Source organism: Anolis sagrei, chromosome 2, assembly GCF_037176765.1.
Source record: "Anolis sagrei isolate rAnoSag1 chromosome 2, rAnoSag1.mat, whole genome shotgun sequence".
Taxonomy (NCBI): Eukaryota; Metazoa; Chordata; class Lepidosauria; order Squamata; family Dactyloidae; genus Anolis; species Anolis sagrei.
In genome coordinates, this window is record NC_090022.1 from 180,125,987 (window position 1) to 180,141,261 (window position 15,275).

The 15,275-nt window shown below is 40.9% G+C and overlaps 1 protein-coding gene across 1 annotated transcript in view; it reads right to left on the bottom strand.

Annotated features, from left to right (window-relative positions):
* Positions 1-201: 201 nt before the first annotated feature.
* Positions 202-15,275, bottom strand: part of PITPNC1 (phosphatidylinositol transfer protein cytoplasmic 1) — a 259,261-nt gene continuing 244,187 nt past the window's right edge. Inside the window, exon 9 of the mRNA XM_060763096.2 lies at positions 202-8,005. Within this exon, the coding sequence (XP_060619079.2) occupies positions 7,746-8,005 (260 nt within the window). The 3' untranslated portion in view covers positions 202-7,745. The remainder of the gene's footprint in view (positions 8,006-15,275) is intronic.

Here is a 15,275-nt window from a genome sequence, read left to right on the forward strand (position 1 = left end):
AATGTACTCGTTCTTGTAAATACGGTAATTGAATCGCACCCAGGTTTCAGTGAAAATCAATATCTTCACTGGTTGTTTTGTTATGTTTAGCGCTGTTCTCATATATTTCAGGATTGCATACAGTTCTGAAGATGAAATATTCATAACCTTGGATACGCCTTGGGAGTGCTGTATGGATTAGTGGAAAGAAAACAGACAGACTTGGAAAGAAGATAGCCTGGTAGTTTATTTACAACCAAATGTAAGAAAATGCAAGTTTTAAAAACAATAAATAATTGGAAAAAAGCAACAAGTATGGTTGATATGGTAACTTATGCAACTTGAACCTTCCTACGAGGCCTCAAATTGTTGACATCTTGGTCCTTCTTTTGTAGAACTAGCTCATCGGATTGACGTAATACTACCCTTACCAGCAAAAAACACTATACACAACATTCAAAGTCACAAGGATTGCCACAAAAATGAAACAAAAACTTAATTTCTACAAGTAACATTCAAAAATCAGAGATAGCTGTAATTCAAAGACCATGCTGTCCTCACAGGGTGGGAAAACAGTCATGAATAGCTTAGCTTCGAGCCTTTATGAAACAGAAGATGCCTAAATCACATTGGAATAATAGCAGTTGGCAAATTCCTGCTAACAGGTTCACGTATCCATCCTATTGCATTTACAGCATAATGTGAATTGTCTAAATTGGATGTACATACTTGAAGTGGCAGCATGTTGTAAAGCCCTGCACAGCAAAGGGCGAAAGGACAGGATCCTAAATATAATTTTGCTTCCCAAGTGAAGCAAAGATGAAGTCTTGCCCCCCTTTTCCATTTCATTGTTCCCGTTTTTTTAAAGCCAATATAAATCTGTCTCTGTGTGTTCATGATAAGGAACTTTCAGGACAATATGGGATTGGGTGGTGGTTGTAATCAATGGGGAAATCAGCAAAAAAAAAAAAAAAACCCAAAAAACCCTCTGCTCATTCAGGAGCACCTCTGAATCCAAACTAAGGTGTTATGACATCTTGTTCTTATTCAGATACAAACATTTGCTGTTATTTCTAAGAAAGCTTTGGAAATGAAACAATATTGTCTAATAAAAGGGGTTTGGATTAAGAAACTGAAGTTTCAAGCGTCATATCTTCTGGAGCAGCACCAAGTCTGTAATTGTCTATAATTATAGCCTGGAAGAAAATGATGATACTATTTACTTTTGTAGATATGCAAGTATAAAGTTGGTAGTAAAAACTGGCAGGGATCATGTTTAGTCGTGTGTGAAAAACACCAGGGCTCCACTTTTATCTTTGGACAACACAACGTGTAATGCAACAAACACAATTGGTACGTGTACAATGGAGTTTCCTATAGCAACAGAAGCGACTTGGGAAACTGCAAGTCACTTCTGGTGTGAGATAATTGACCGTCTGCAAGGACGTTGCCCAGGAGACGCCCAGATGTTTTGATGTTTTTACCATTCTTGTGGGAGGCTTCTCTCATGTCCCCACCTGAGGAGCTGGAGCTGACAGAGGGAGCTCATCCATGCTCTCCCCAGATTCGAACCTGCGACCTGTTGGTCTTCAGTCCTGCCGGCACAGGGGTTTAACCCACTGTGCCACCGGGGGCTCCATGCCGACCACATGACTTTGGAGGAGTCAATGGACAACGCTGGCTCTTCGGCTTAGAAATTGAGATGAGCACCACGCCCAGAGTCGGACACAACTGAACTTAATGTCAAGGGAAAACCTTTACCTTTACTATGGTCTTTAAGATTTTGCAGGCTCAATATATGTTCTTCAATACTTGAATTTTGAGAGATGGCATGTCTCCCATTGCTCACAAATTACACGGCAAATGCAGCAGGTGCAGACATGCCAATGTTTGCTGTACTAAGAAGCCAGCAACCTTTACTAAGACTTTGATTGTACAGTTCTCAAAAGGAGTTTTACACTCATTTTGCCTGGATATGGAAGCAAAATAAGGGACCTGCCAGTTTTTTAAACAGGTTTAAGACAATGTTGGGATTTTATCTTTTGAGTAGGAAATATTAATTTAGTAGCAAGGGTATTCTGGCTTGAAAATACATACATCCTAATTTTTCCTCTATAGCAGTCAGGAAAAGAGAACGCAGCACTAATACTCTGATTAAAACCACAGTTCAAAGAGAGTATGGTACTGTTTCTGAAATAAATTACAGAAACAGCAATAGGCCTGCACTCTTTTTCTCACAAGCACACCTAAAATATAGAGATTTTGTAGAAAGTACTTCATACAAAATTACACAACATTTTTTTGTATGAAAGATATTGTGGTGCAACAAAAATATGCTAAAAGTTTAACTTTTCCTTTTTGTGTTGGTAATATTTTTAAAAACATGACAAAAAACACCACAATAAGAACACAACTGATAGCCTGAAGCTGGTTTGATTGAGAATGTAGACTGTCATACTGCGCATCATGAAAAGGATTGGATATACCTTCATGCCTCTTCTCCTTAAAAATCACATGCTTATTTTTGTTAGCTCCATTTCGAAAGCAGGAGGTGGGTATGCATTGCTTTAGCTGTCATTCAAACGTGCAATAATGTCAAATTTTGTATCGATTTCTGAGGCACCAGATTGGATAGCACATCTAACTTAACAAATGCTTACTGTTGTGCCACTGAGTAGAGGAGGTATAAGAGAAAAATCATTTTTTTTGTCTATCTAAAGCCATTGTTTTTGTTTCAGGTCTGCACAGTTAGCATCTGAAGATAGGTTCTTCATTTAACACAAAGCCTGATCGTGTTCCCAAGTCAAAGTGACACAATGATATGGCCGGAAATGAGACAGTTAAAGCAAACCCACATAAAGCTTTTGAACGCCTTGTCCAAAATGTTCTTCTAAAAGAGATACAAGGGTAGCAACCTTTTAAAAAACGCTACAAAAATGATCACAATTAAACAGGAATACATATGACAGCTACAGCCATGTGCCGACACATCTGTACGCAATAAATACATTGTGATAATGAAAAGATATTACAGAACCACAGAAAATATCAGGATGTTTGAGAGAAATTGAGAGAGAGAAAGCATGAAAAAAAGGGAGGAAAGGGTTGAAGCCAAGTGATAGAGATATGTCAGGTATTAGATAATAGCTACTGGGATTCTTAAAGATATATCAGGTATTAGATTAGCTACTGGGGACCCTTCCACACAGCCATATAACCCAGAATATCAAGGCAGAAAATCCCACAATGTCTGCTTTGAACTGGGTTATCTGAGTCTACATGGTTCAAAGCAGAAAATGTGGGATTTTATTCAGCTGTGTGGAAGGGGCCTGGGATTCTTCATCTTTCATCTCACATGTTATACTCCTACCCTTACATGACTAAAACTAGACCTCTAATCATTTGCCTTAGTACTATTGTTTAAATAAGAAGCCTCTTACTTAAAAGCTGGTGTGGGATTTGAATCAGTTACAGATTTTCACATACAGGATCTGCCACTACTATGCTTGCTACAAAGATATGTACTCACTTACTTGTTTTCCTTTACTCAAAGATCATTTTAATCTTCCGAGCTTTGCATTTTGATTTCTACATGCTTTTCACACCACAAAAGTCTAATTCCAGTAAAAGTGCTTGAGACATTCACCACTTAGCTAAGGCTACTACGGCTTTGACAGGGCTAGTAAAGAAATGATTGGACTCCAAAGTTTTGAAAGTTCTGTTCCCAGCAGCTAGACAAGGGTGAAATATCAGGAAATGAAAGGAGAAATCCTTCATATTTTAAAAAGTTGATAAAGGGAAGTAACTTTCATTCCTGAAAGTCAAAGGTGAAGTTACTAACAGGCCAGTGGGATCTTTCAGGTTGCAATGGACAACGGCCATTCTCCTTAGTTGTGTGTCTAAAGACTGCCCTATATCCCAAAATCTGATCCCAGGTTATCTGCTTTGAACTGGATTATATGAGTCTACACTACCCGATAATGTGAGATAAGAAGGTAATCTGACATCAGATCCTGGGACAGTGTAGATCCAATGTTAGTGTGTCTTCAAGTCGCCTACCAACATATAGTGATCCCATCAATTTTATAGAGATCTCTTAGGTAAGTAATACTCAGAGGTAGTTTTGCCTGTTCTTTCCTTTCAAATATAGTTGTCAATATCTGGTATTGATGGATAGTTTCCCATGAAGGGATGACTTTACTTTGCTTCCAAGGGCCATATATCCCAGGATCTGATTCCAGGTTTTTTCTTTAAACTGGATTATATGAGTCCGCACTGCCAGATAATCTGGGATAAACATAAAACCTGGAATCAGATCATGGGATATATATAGGGCCTGTCTGGAAGGGCCCCAAGATCAGAGGGCACCTGGTGCCTTCAGGGTTTTTAGATCTATTGGCAAAAAAGAGTCAGCTCTTAAATTCTTTCTTGCTGATGGAAAGAAAACGTAAGCAAAGCAAACCCTGGAAATGGGCATACTGTATTCTTCCGGAAGAAGCCTAATATCAGCTTCATTTCTTTTTTTGGTCTTGTTTCTTAATTTTGTAAATATAGGAAACCAAATTGCATGTGGTGTCATTTCTTGTGATTTAATTAATGAAGCTGCAATTGGCTATTGTTGACCTATGTTGAAACTAGCCTCTCTTGCTCTGGTGGAAATAGAATAGTTTGTCAAAAAATTATTTCTATACTGTTTTCCAGAATTGTATGCTGGATTCAGCAATCCGTTTTTTTTTTTGTTGTGTTAGGAGCGACTTGAGAAACTGTAAGTCGCATCTGGTGTGAGAGAATTGGCCGTCTGCAAGGATGTTGCCCAGGGGATGCCCGGAAGTTTTACCATCCTTGTGGGAGGCTTCTCTCATGTCCCTGAATGGAGAGCTGGAGCTGATAGAGGGAGCTCATCTGTGCTCTCCCCGGATTCGAACCTGCGACCTATCGGTCTTCAGTCCAGCTGGCACAGGGGTTTAGCCCACTGTGCCACCGAGGGCTACCTAGCAATCCATTGCATTCTTGTCTTGGTATGGGATTTTCAGCATGGGAATCTGATATAAATATATGTGTGTAGGTTATGGTGTGTATCCTGATTTATCTTGCCAGCTATTTTTTGTTTAACATGGCTAATTTCCAATGTAGTGTGGCAAATAACTTCTACTCATTATTATTTCTAAGGGATTTGAGCAAGTTTTCATAATTAAATAATATATTTTACTATTAGCTAAAGAATAACATATCAGGAATGTATTTGGTGCTTGTGAGCAATGTAAAAACCATTAATGCTAATATGTTAACTTTTGTAATAACATGTCAAACTTCTGCTATAGGAACTCCCATTGAAAATAATATGTTTAATGTATTGTCGAAGGCTTTCATGGCCGGAATCACTGGGTTGTTGTAGGTTTTTTCGGGCTATATGGCCATGTTCTAGAGGCATTCTCTCTAGAATGCCTCTAGAACATGGCCATATAGCCCGAAAAAACCTACAACAACCCAAATAATATGTTGTTTAAATCATTTGGTGGACTGCTGCCGCACTGCTTGAGGACACCTGCCTACAATGCTGCTTAACTGTCTCAAGTCTTATAAATAGAAATCCCAGTACAGTCATGCAGCTATCACAAATCCATAGTGTGTTGATCATGGATCAAATGCTATCCAGCCATTGTTTTTCTTCTTTCATTGAGGTGAAAGAGGAACTTGGCCTATCACGTCTCAGACTGGATCTAAACTACCATATAATCCAGTATCTGATCCCAGATTATCTGCTTTGATATTATGAGGGCCGTTCCACACAGCCCTATATCCCAGAATATCAAGGCAGGAAATCCCACATTATCTGATTGTGGACTCAATTAACCTAGCTCAAAGGACAGATTGTGGAATTTTCTGACTTGAAGCACTTTAACTATTCGTTGGGTCTCCCTTCATTTCTTTTAAAAACCCTCCTACCAGATACATCCTACCTCTGTTCATGCCCAGCGTTTATTTTTTCAATTTTAACCTATTACATTTGGCCCGGCCATAGGTTTCTTAAATCCTTGTGTGTTATTGTTTATATGTGAGTTATATTAATTGTATTGTTTTTTATTATTGCTTTTTGTTTTATTGATGTGTTGTTGGGCTTGGCCTCATGTAAGCCACTCCGAGTCCCTTGGGGAGATGGTGGCAGGGTATAAATAAAGTATTATTATTATTATTATTATTATTATTATTATTATTGATATTTTGGGATACAGGGCTGTGTAGAAGGGCCCTGGGTCTACACTGCCATATAATCCAATTCAAAGCAGAGAGTCTGGGATCAGATACTAGATTATATGTCAGTTCAGTAGGGACCTCACTGCCTTCTGAAAACAAGTCTTTTCAGCTTCTCTCACCTTGAACATAGATAATCCATCTGCTAAACTCCTTCCCTTTTCCTCCTTTCATTAGTTTATGACAAAAGAAGGGGACGCAATGACTCAAGAGTAAATGAAGCATCCATGTTATCAAAGGAAGAAGGAAGGAAGGAAGAGGGAAAGCTCAATGCAATAACAAAATGTCTTAGGTAGTTTAGGTGCCCCAAAGGCTATGACAAATTAACATGGGTCTTCTTCTAAGATTTACTGCTGAGCCTTCTTCCGTGCCATTATCAGAATGAGAAACTTGATAACAGGGATGGGCAACTTGTCAAGTGTGGCGTGGCATAGTGGCTTCTCTTCTCCTGCAATTGCCATGTACTGTTGGTAGCTCTCTGTGATGGAGGAGGGTGCCATGATGCCACAGGAAACCACCACAGGACATAGTGTTGCCCATTCCTTGATATCTACTCATGATCTTGCAAAACAAACAAATAAACAAACAAAACCAGAGCAAATGTTTCTTTTGACAATGAAATAGGATTTGGGTCCTGGAGTTTCCCTCAGGTTTTTGTATGAATTATGAAACTGGAAGTAATCATTGAATTGTGACCTAATAATGGTAGCCTTCATTTGGATATATTTGTCTCACTTGGGAAATGGAAGCTATTTCATTGCTTGCGATCCCATTTTTCCCCCTGAAACAAGACTCTCAAATACCAACACAGAAAAGCTATACAACAGCACACGATACAATTTTTGTGCAAGATACAAATAGTTCAAGGGCCTCCAAACAGGTATAGTTACCACCAGAGTTGGAGGACATTGGTTTTTTAATTTTTGAAAATGTGTGCATTAGCTATATCCCAAATCCTGAGTTGTATTCAGTAAAAGAAGAATCTGAATAATTACTGTTGGTATTCAAGTTTTTATCAGTGAGTATCAGTTCGAAGATTTACTTTAAGGTGCACTTGGCCTGAGCGTAAAGAGGATTTTAGACACTGAGATAGAATGGCTTGAAATGAGAAATGTTGTCTGATTAAGCTGTCCCTAAATAGGACCTCATTTTCTCAAGCTATCTTTGCAAGCTTGATTAAATTCCTATAACATCTCCAGTAATAAATACTGTTGCTCTACATACGAGAATCTCTTTTGCTTACTACATTGCTACAAAGAGATTGCTTTTGCAAGCGATTTCATTTTGTGTTGATAGCAACATCTGTCATATGGCTTAGAGCTTTAGTTTGGAAATCGGAGCACATGAACTATGTTCTCGCATGCATTTCGCTATAACTAGTTGAAGGGACAAGCAGGGAGGGAGGGGGAGGCATACTTCCAGATCAGTAAAATTTCCTTCACTAAAACAACTACCATGAGCTGTGCAAATGCCATGATGTCAGTCATGGCTTCTTGTAGGAAAACATGCTGGGTTTAGAGAACCTCTTTGTCTGGATCTGGCAGCGTGAGAGTTTCTGGAGCAGATTTTTTCCGTGGCCGGTCTTTGGGAATTGCTAAGAATTCAGGTGCTTCTGTGGAGAGAGGTGTCGACGGAGCACTAGAAGGAGTGCTGCGGATGGAAGAGGGCAGGGAGATGTTGGAGATTGATATCGCAGGAGGGAAGAGCCCAATTTTCTTGTTGGTAGCTTCCTGAGTTGCTCTTTCAAACTCTCGGACTTCATCCATAGTCATGTCTTTAAGGAGAAAACAAGAGACAGGTGAATTAGTGTTAGCAGCACTCGACAAGTTCCTTCCAATCACAAAGCTTTGATGAATGCCCATTCCCCTCCCAGCGTGAATAATTGTGTTTTTGAACTCCATAGTTTACCCAACATTTTCACAACAAGCTACTGACATTTCAGAAGCCATAGCTCTGGCATTGGTCCAGGCCCGTAGCCAGGATTTCAATTTGGGGGGGGGGGGTGAGTTTGTTTCGGGGGGGGGGGGGCTGAGTCTGAGTGAAAGAGGGTCTACCCTAGCAAACCTTTTGTATTGTTACCCCAATACCCCCATGCATATGGGATATATTATGGTGATCAGATCATGATATGAATAAACATAACAGTTTAAATAATGCACCAGCAAGGCCTTTTCGCAAACCACCATGAGAATTTCAGGGGAGGGGGCTGAAGCCCCTCAAGCCTCCTCCCCCCCCCCCCCAGCTACATGCCTGCGTTGGTCTTTCCTTGTTTTCTGCTTCCCAGGCGACTAGGACACAGAACAATGGCTTCAAACTACAAGAAAGGAAATTCCATCTGAACATGAGGAAGCACTTCCTGACTGTGAGAGCCGTTCAGCAGTGGAACTCTCTGCCCTGGAGTGTGGTGAAGGCTCCTTCTTTGGAAGCTTTTAAACAGAGGCTGGATGGCCATCTGTCAGGGGTGCTTTGAATGCAATATTCCTGCTTCTTGTCAGGGGTTGGACTGGATGGCCCATGAGGTCTCTTCCAACTCTATGATTCTATACTAAATGACTGGGTCAGACAGTAAATTATTTCTCAGAGTGGTAAAAAATGTAGAACATCTCTTTCCATTGAAGGCTTCAGTCAATGATTTCTTACTCTTCTCTGTCCTTGCCCAAACTAGAGTAGACTTCAGATAACAATGGACACTGCATCAGTCTTAAAATTACATAGGGCAAAACAGGCAAACCAAAAATTCCTTCTTTGTTTCCCTTAATAATCCCTAGTAGACAGATGCTGAAGTTTTTTCTTCCCCAGATAAAGGCCAAAGAGAGGCCCTTCTAACTGTTTTACCAAGCAACTGATGTGAGTTCTATTACTTGTATGTTATTAAACAACTGGAGAAGGGACGGTTCCAGACAGGACTTTCATGCAAGCGCAGTCGGGTTTCAAAAATCTGATTGGGTCTGCATTTGAGTCCACACACGTCCCAAAACCCCGGCATTTTCCTGGGTGGGGGGTGGTGTGTCCAGATGCCCTGCTGGACCTTCCAGCAGGGCACCTGGACACAAAACAACCTCCCCGCCCCCCACTGCCAGAGCTCTCCTGGTGCATCATTTTTGGGGGGGGGGGTGATTTTCCTCCTCCCCACTTCTCCTGGCATGTCATTTCTATGTGTCAGGAGAGCCAGGTAAGTTATTTTATTTTCAAAGGCTTTTCTGGGGGGTTTTGGGGAGGCGGTTAGAGCTCTCTCTGATATTCTGGGCTGATTCAGCCTGAAAAATGTGAGAGGGCTGTGCGGACAGCCCCCTGGGAAGTGCCACAACTTCTGAGGGGGCAGTCCAGACAAACCCCATACCCCATTAGATGTGGGCCTTTCAGGAAGGCGTGGACAAATGGGGTATCTAATTACTTTGGGACAAAGCACAGTTTTCCTGATTTGTCCTGAAGGAATTCATTTTGCATGGACATAATTTAGATGCCACACACAAAAATCCTGGAGGGCACGCATTTTGTGTCCTGTCTGGATGAGCCCTAAGGCCCCTTTCTTATTGCCCCTATATCCCAGGATATGATTCCATATTTTCTGTTTATCCTAGGTTATCTGGCAGTGGGAACTCATATAATCCAGTTTAAAGCAGATAATCTGAGATCAGGTCTTCAAAATAGGGCAGCGTGGAAGTTGCCTAATACTCCAATTTAAATGGTTAGAGTTGATATGTCTGATGACACTATGGGTTCTTCCAGACAGGCCCTATAACCCAGGATCTGATCCCAGGTTTTCTGCTTTAAACAGGATTATATGAGTCCACACTGCCAGATTATCTGAGATAAACAGAAAACCTGGGATCCCATCCTGGGATATAGGGCCTCTCTGGAAAGGTCCTATGCAACACAATTTTGTTCCTGGGTTATAAATGTTGTTTCTTAATTGGTTCTATCATAAAAACATGGAAAAAGTTTATTAATCTGCCAAAGCTTTGTTTTTGTGGGACATCCTGCAGCACATTTTGCTATAGTTTCTCAATGAATATTTCATCGAGTCTCAACCTATTCCACATCGTTTGTGGCAGCCACAAAAATGAAGTTTCTGGAGTATAACAACTACTTTCAAAGTAAGTACTACACAACTAAATAGAAAGAACACTTTCAAATCAGGAACAGAATTATTTTAAAATTTGGTTACATAGTGTAATTTAAAATTTGTATATTATTTAAAAACATTCTTTTTGTTGTATGAAGCATTCTGTTTATTTGTATGAACATTGCATTGACCGAAATCCTTCCAAATGCCATGCCTTCTTTTGAGACATGAGAACATACCTTGTCCAACTAAACACCGACCAAATAAAGCCAAGCCACTCATGGTTCAAAAAGGATTGGCAACATTATGACATCATTGTTGCACTTGGCCTGTACTATACCATTTTAATACTTTCAAACAAGGAAACAACTTTCCCCCATAAATGGCATGGCGAATTGTTATAGCACAATCTTCTCCGTGACAGCCTACTTTTTTCTCGATACGAAAGAACTGTATCATGTGAGCCACCCACAAGCCTGGACACATGACATGTTACAATGACCAGCTGTGTGTGTTTGTGGATACGTAAGATAACCGCAAAAGGATAACTCAATAATAATGTTCAAAGATGTTTGCTTTCAAGTGATATTTGAATGCTTTTCTTTCTAAAAGTGTTGTATAAAGCATAGAGATCAGGAAACCTACGTCTCCCTAGATCAGTGGTTCTCAACCTGTGGGTCCCCAGATGTTTTGAGCTATAATTCCCAGAAATCCCAATCAGTTTACCAGCTGTTAGGATTTCTGGGAGTTGAAGGCCAAAACATCTGGAGACCCACAGGTTGAGACCACTGTCCTGTCCTGGAAACAAACAACATCCACAGAGACACAGGTTTCAGCACCCCATGCTGTATACTATAACGTATCGATGCAGTATGTTATAGCAACCATAGTCAGAGAGAAGCTGATTATGAATTAAACAGCATTTTGGATCCCCCCCCCCCCCAATTCATTGTATATCAATAAAGGTTTTGCAGGCATACCTCAGTTAACAAAGCCTCTTATAAAGAAGCTCCAATGTTTTTTACAGAATCCACATTATCTGCTTTGAACCTGATGAGTCTACATTGCCATGTGATTAGTTTAAAGCAGACTATTTGGATTTTATATGGCAGTGTAGGGCCCCTTCCACACTGCCCCTATATCTCAGTCTCTGATCCCAGATTATCTTCTTATCCCAGATTATCTGGCAGTGGAGACTCATATAATCCATTTTAAAGCAGATACTCAGATCAGATCCTGCAATATAGGGGCAGTGTAAAAAGGGCCTCAGAAGTTCAAAATGCTTTTACCAATCCAAGGCAATGGATATTTTATTCCAAATGTGCATACTGTTAGTTTTGAATAAAAAGTTTAACGAAGTCTGTTGAATTGCTCCTCTTTTGTGTATTGTAGGAATCTATCTCTGTTCTTTCCATATTACTTCTGCCTCTGGCACAAAATTTTCTGTGAAATAAATAAAAGCTCTGTAATGCACCCACTTTGCTAACAGTAGTATATCTGTACTTTCATAAAGATTTAATAGTTCAAAATCAGTATACCGTAAGTACAGTAGCCTAAAGAAAGGCAAAGCTTATTTGGTCTAGCTGTTTAAGGAGCCACCGTGGCGCAATGGGTCAAACCCTTGTGCTGGATGAACTGCTGACCTGAAGATCGGCGGTTCGAATCCACCAGATGGGGTGAGCTCCCGTCTGTCAGCTCCAGCCTCCCATGGTAAAACATCCTGGCGTCCCCTGGGCAACATCTCTGCAGACGGCCATTTCTCTCACATCAGAAGCGACTTGCAGTTTCTCAAGTTGCTTCTGACATGATTTTTAAAAATCCTGCAAAGGGTTCAGTGGCAGCTCAATTTCACTAAAAATAGTGTACAGTATTCCAATGTCATTATTTGATATTATACCGACAACGTTCATGGGTTTGTTAGGATCCAGCTGGCTGGTGCTGTGCACCTGAAGAAACCACAATGCTTAATAATGGCTGCTGTCCAAGATCCAAATGAGGCCCTTATTTTAAGAATGGGGGGCTTTGGCTTTTCATTCAGAAATGGAACAAAACATGTGATACTACTCAACGCTACGCAATTCCAGCAGAGGGCAGAGTTACGTTACTCCGGCTCCTCCTTTAGAAAATTCCAAAGCTAAATTCCTCTCGGCTATTTCCTTCTACCAACTTAAAATTAAATATCGGTTCAGCGAAAGGTCATCTGAGATCAGCACACCTCATTTTCCAATCTAGATTGGTGTTTTGAATGCCAGGAAAGGATGTGGTATCCCATGGCCAAAAAATAAAAAGAACCCAACCCAGTTTCATTTCATTTTAGTCCCTCCTTCACTGACTAAGGCAGTGGGTCTCAACCTGTGACTCCCCAGATGTTTTGGCCTTCAACTCCCAGAAATCCTAACAGCGGGTAAACTGGCTGGGATTTTTTGGGAGTTGTAGGCCAAAATACCTAGGGACCCAAACGTTGAGAACCATTGGACTAGGGACTCGTGCAAAAGAAACTAAGGCTGGGTCTACACCGCCATATAATCCAGATTATCAAAGCAGATAATAGCGTTTGGTGGGAACGAGTGACAGTGCCTTCTCGGTGGTGGCTCCTCGGCTTTGGAACTCCCTCCCACTAGAGATTAGAACTGCTCCCTCCTTCCTGATCTTCAGGAAACTAACACAAACCTGGCTTTGGAATGTGGCATTTGAGGATTGAGTCAATAACCTTTGTCCACATGGAAGGAGGATGATGAACTGTGACTGTAATTGTATTGACGACTTGGCTTGTATAATGTGATGATAATGTTTTTATTGTACTTATATTTTAATGTGTAATGATGATGCATTGTGTTGTTTTTGTATATTATTGTATATGAACACATGTTGTGAACCGGCCTGAGTCCCTCCTTGGAGGTGAGAAGACCGGTATATAAAACTTCTAAATAAATAAATAAATAAATAAATAAATAATAAAATAATCCACATTATCTGATTTGAACTGGATTATATGTGTTATAATCCATTTCAACGCAGATAATCTGGATTTTATCTGTTTGAAGGGGCGAGGCTGAAACAATGTACTGATATAGGGCCTCATCACATGGAAGTGCTTATGATGGGGGACAGCGGGGCAAATCTGTGGGGCAGCACCCTGCATTGCCGCCTTACCATCACACATGGTTTCCCGTCTGTCCCCAGTTTAGTAAATGAGAACATGGATGACTGCCTGTGTTCCCAGGGCGGGTTCTCGGCACGCTGCTGAGATGCAGACAAGATGGAGCCAGCCAGAGCCCAGTCGGAAGTCCTAGTATAGCTTTATTATCATTATATAATGTGGAGCCCCCGGTGGTGCAGTGGGTTAAACCCCTGTGCCGGCAGGACTGAAGACCGACAGGTCGCAGGTTCGAATCCGGGGAGAGGCGGATGAGCTCCCTCTATCAGCTCCAGCTGCTCATGCAGGGACATGAGAGAAGCCTCTCACAAGGATGATAAAAACATCAAAAATCATCCAGGCGTCCCCTGGGCAACGTCCTTGCAGACGGCCAATTCTCTCACACCAGAAGCGACTTGCAGTTTCTCAGGTCGCTCCTGACACGACCAAAAAAAATTAAATCATTATATAATAATAAACAATTGAAAAAAAAGAGGATAAAGATGTGATAACAAACTTATTAACAATAGCAAAACTGCTTATAGCAAGTAATTGGAAAAGAGAACTAAATATACAAATAGAGGAGTGGTGCAAGGAAGTATGGAAATTGGCAATAAATGATAAGCTGCCATGTATGTTAAAAGTTACAAGAGGTATATGGAAACAAAGTGATTTTGATGATGTATGGAGAAAAATTATTGAAAAAGGATTAAAAAAAGAAAGAAGGAAAGTTACCTCCAAAAGAGGAATTGAAATTTTGGACAGATGATATGTAAAAGCTGTGGCTTGGGAGAGGGGAGGGGAGCACAGTGGTGAGGGATAGATAATATGTATAAGTAGAAAAATAACAGTAAATGCCAAAAGTTAAAGTATGGTAGGTTGTATTGAATAATATGTATCTGCTGTAAAATAAATAATGTATAACAAATGTAAATTAAAAAAAATGGAAGTAGCTCTGCTTCATGTGATGGGCTCTGGCAGACTCCACCTTGGCTGCATCTCGGCAACGTCCTAGGATGGGGCTTTTTCTCCATGTGATGAGGCCCTTAGTTGCTAAAGGGAAACAGTACCGACATTTTAAAAGGGTCGCTTGACAATCTAGTCTAATGGCTTGAAATCACTCAGGGCCCTTCCCCACAGCCCTATATCCCAGAATATCAAGGCAGAAAATCCTACAATATCTGCTTTGAACTGGGTTATCTACGTCCACACTCAGATAATGTGGGCTTTCCTGCCTTGATATTCTGGGATATCGGGCTGTGTGGAAGGGCCCTGACATGTTTTCTGGGGAAAAGAGTGGCATAGAGTCAGACATAGCAGGAACATTGTGTGGAGTACACAGTCACTTCACACTAATGGCTTAAGTGACAACAAAACACTCTAGGACAGCGTTTCTCAACCTGGGGGTCGGGACCCCTGGAGGGGTCACAAGGGGGTGTCAGAGGGGATGCCAAAGACCATCAGAAAACATAGTATGTTCTGTTGATCATGGGGGTTCTGTGTGGGAAGTTTGGCCCAATTCTATCATTGGTGGGGTTCAGAATGCTCTTTGATTGTAGGTGAACTATAATTCCCAGTGACTGGAACTCCCTAATGACAAGGTCTATTTTCCCCAAACTCCACCAGCGTTCACATTTGAGCATATAGAGTATTCATGCCAAGGTTGGTCCAGATCCATCATTGTTTGAGTCCACAGTGCTCTCTGGATGTAGGTGAACTACAACTCCAAAACTCAAGGTCAATGCCCACCAAACCCTTCCAGTGTTTTGGGTTGGTCATGGGAGTTCTGTGTGCCAAGTTTGGTTCAATTCCATCGTTAGTGGAGTTCTGAGTGCTCTTTGA